This window comes from Pleuronectes platessa, chromosome 5 (genome assembly GCF_947347685.1).
Source record: "Pleuronectes platessa chromosome 5, fPlePla1.1, whole genome shotgun sequence".
Lineage (NCBI taxonomy): Eukaryota > Metazoa > Chordata > Actinopteri > Pleuronectiformes > Pleuronectidae > Pleuronectes > Pleuronectes platessa.
In genome coordinates, this window is record NC_070630.1 from 3,309,356 (window position 1) to 3,311,786 (window position 2,431).

Consider the following 2,431-nt stretch of genomic DNA (forward strand, 5'->3'; position numbering starts at 1 on the left):
ATGGAGAAAGGAGAAGGAAAGGATCAAGTCCCGACAGTGAGAGCGATGCTCACCGAGCGGCTCACGGCGGCGGAGGAGGAGATCCTCGCGGGGCTTGAGGAAACCTTTGCAGAGTACAACGACAGAGAGGAGCGGTCCCAGCAGGTGATCAGCCGCCAGAGGAGGCTGCTCGATGACGTGATGAAGGACATAGATCAGCTGCAAAGAGCAGGTCAGTCCCTAGAAAAACAGCTCACAGGCTAACGTTAGCTAGCATCAGCTCGAGCAGCGGAGTTAAGTCACTTCCTGTCTCTGTCTGCTGCATCCGGCTGCTCCACCTCTCACCTGAATAATGAGGAGTCTGTGGAGACAACCTGCTGCTGTGTTGCTCGTGTCTGAAACAAAAAGTCTGGACACATTTCTCTGAGTTTTACTCACAGATCTTGTCTGAAAGCAGCTTAACCAACTAACTCACGTCCCCTCGCCCTGGCCTCCAAATAACAATTGTTTATTTGGCCTCAAACTGTAAACGACCTCAACATCTCTACTTCCTGAATGTGATCTTTCAAAAATCACAACAGTTGACATTAAAGGACACAACACAAGTTTTTCAAAACACTTCAGGAAACTCTGAAATGATAAATGTGTGTATTTGTGTTTCAGTGTGTCTTGCAGACGTCCAGGTTCCCACTGAGCAGCAGCAGTGGAGCCCCCTTGTGGACTGGGAGGACCCAGAGCCCCCCAACATTAAAGAGGAACAGGAGGAACCGTGGACCAATCAGGATGGACAGCAGCTTCAAGGACTGGAGGAGGCTGATATCAAGTTCATGTTGACTCCTGTTGCTGTGAAGAGTGAAGAAGATGAAGAGAAACTTAAATCATCAAAGCTTCATCCGAGTGAGACGAAGGAGAACAGAGCTGACTGTGGAGGACCAGAACCAGCCAGGAACTCAGGTCCCGATGGACATTTACAACAAGGTACTGAGGACAAGACTGAAGACTCTTCTGAGACTGAAGACAGTGAGGATTGGATCGAGAACAGGGAACCTCAGACTGGTTTAAATGCAAGAAATAACAAACAGCCTCTAAGTGATATTGGATGTAAGACAGAACAAAAATTGTTTAGTTGCTCTGAGTGTGGTAAAATATTTAACCAAAGGGGCCATCTAAATAGACATATGAGGATTCATACAGGGGAGAAGCCGTTTAGTTGCTCTGAGTGTGGTAAAATATTTAACCATAGGGGCAGTCTAAATACACATATGAGGATTCATACAGGAGAGAAACCGTTTAGTTGCCCTGAGTGTGGTAAAGGATTTCGCGATAGGAGCAATCTAAATACACATATGAGGATTCATACAGGGGAGAAGCCGTTTAGTTGCTCTGAGTGTGGTAAAATATTTAACCAAAGGAGCAGTCTAAATACACATATGAGGATTCATACAGGGGAGAAGCCGTTTAGTTGCTCTGAGTGTGGTAAAATATTTAACCAAAGGGGCCATCTAAATAGACATATGAGGATTCATACAGGGGAGAAGCCGTTTAGTTGCTCTGAGTGTGGTAAAATATTTAACCATAGGGGCAGTCTAAATACACATATGAGGATTCATACAGGAGAGAAACCGTTTAGTTGCCCTGAGTGTGGTAAAGGATTTCGTGATAGGAGCAATCTAAATACACATATGAGGATTCATACAGGGGAGAAGCCGTTTAGTTGCTCTGAGTGTGGTAAAATATTTAACCAAAGGAGCAGTCTAAATACACATATGAGGATTCATACAGGGGAGAAGCCGTTTAGTTGCTCTGAGTGTGGTAAAATATTTAACCAAAGGGGCAGTCTAAATACACATATGAGGATTCATACAGGAGAGAAACCGTTTAGTTGCCCTGAGTGTGGTAAAGGATTTCGTGATAGGAGCAATCTAAATACACATATGAGGATTCATACAGGGGAGAAGCCGTTTAGTTGCTCTGAGTGTGGTAAAATATTTAACCAAAGGAGCAGTCTAAATACACATATGAGGATTCATACAGGGGAGAAGCCGTTTAGTTGCTCTGAGTGTGGTAAAATATTTAACCAAAGGGGCAGTCTAAATACACATATGAGGATTCATACAGGAGAGAAGCTGTTTAGTTGCTCTGAGTGTGGTAAAGGATTTCGCATTAGGTGCAGTCTAAAGAAACATATGAGGATTCATACATGAGAGAAACCCGTTGTCGTACATTACATTGTACGACAAAGCTTTGGAGCAGTCACGTGCCCCAGCAGCTGATTCACAACCAAGGCTGTCCATTTACAATATGACAAACTGGTCCCTGCTCCGCCAGTGCTGCCTCACACCACTGTCACTGGTTTAACCTCCACTATCAGAGCCTCCTTCTCTTCTAGTTCAGACTTGTTACAAGGATCCAAAGTGTAAAATGTTCATCAGTGTCCTGGGGAGTAATCTGC

The 2,431-nt window shown here is 44.5% G+C and overlaps 1 protein-coding gene across 1 annotated transcript; it reads left to right on the top strand.

The window, feature by feature from the left end:
• On the top strand, positions 1–2,183 carry LOC128440407 (gastrula zinc finger protein XlCGF57.1-like). The gene is made up of 2 exons (XM_053423101.1): positions 1–211; positions 997–2,183. The coding sequence occupies exons 1-2, from the start codon at positions 1–3 to the stop codon at positions 2,181–2,183; spliced, it is 1,398 nt and encodes a 465-aa protein (XP_053279076.1).
• Positions 2,184–2,431: the final 248 nt, after the last annotated feature.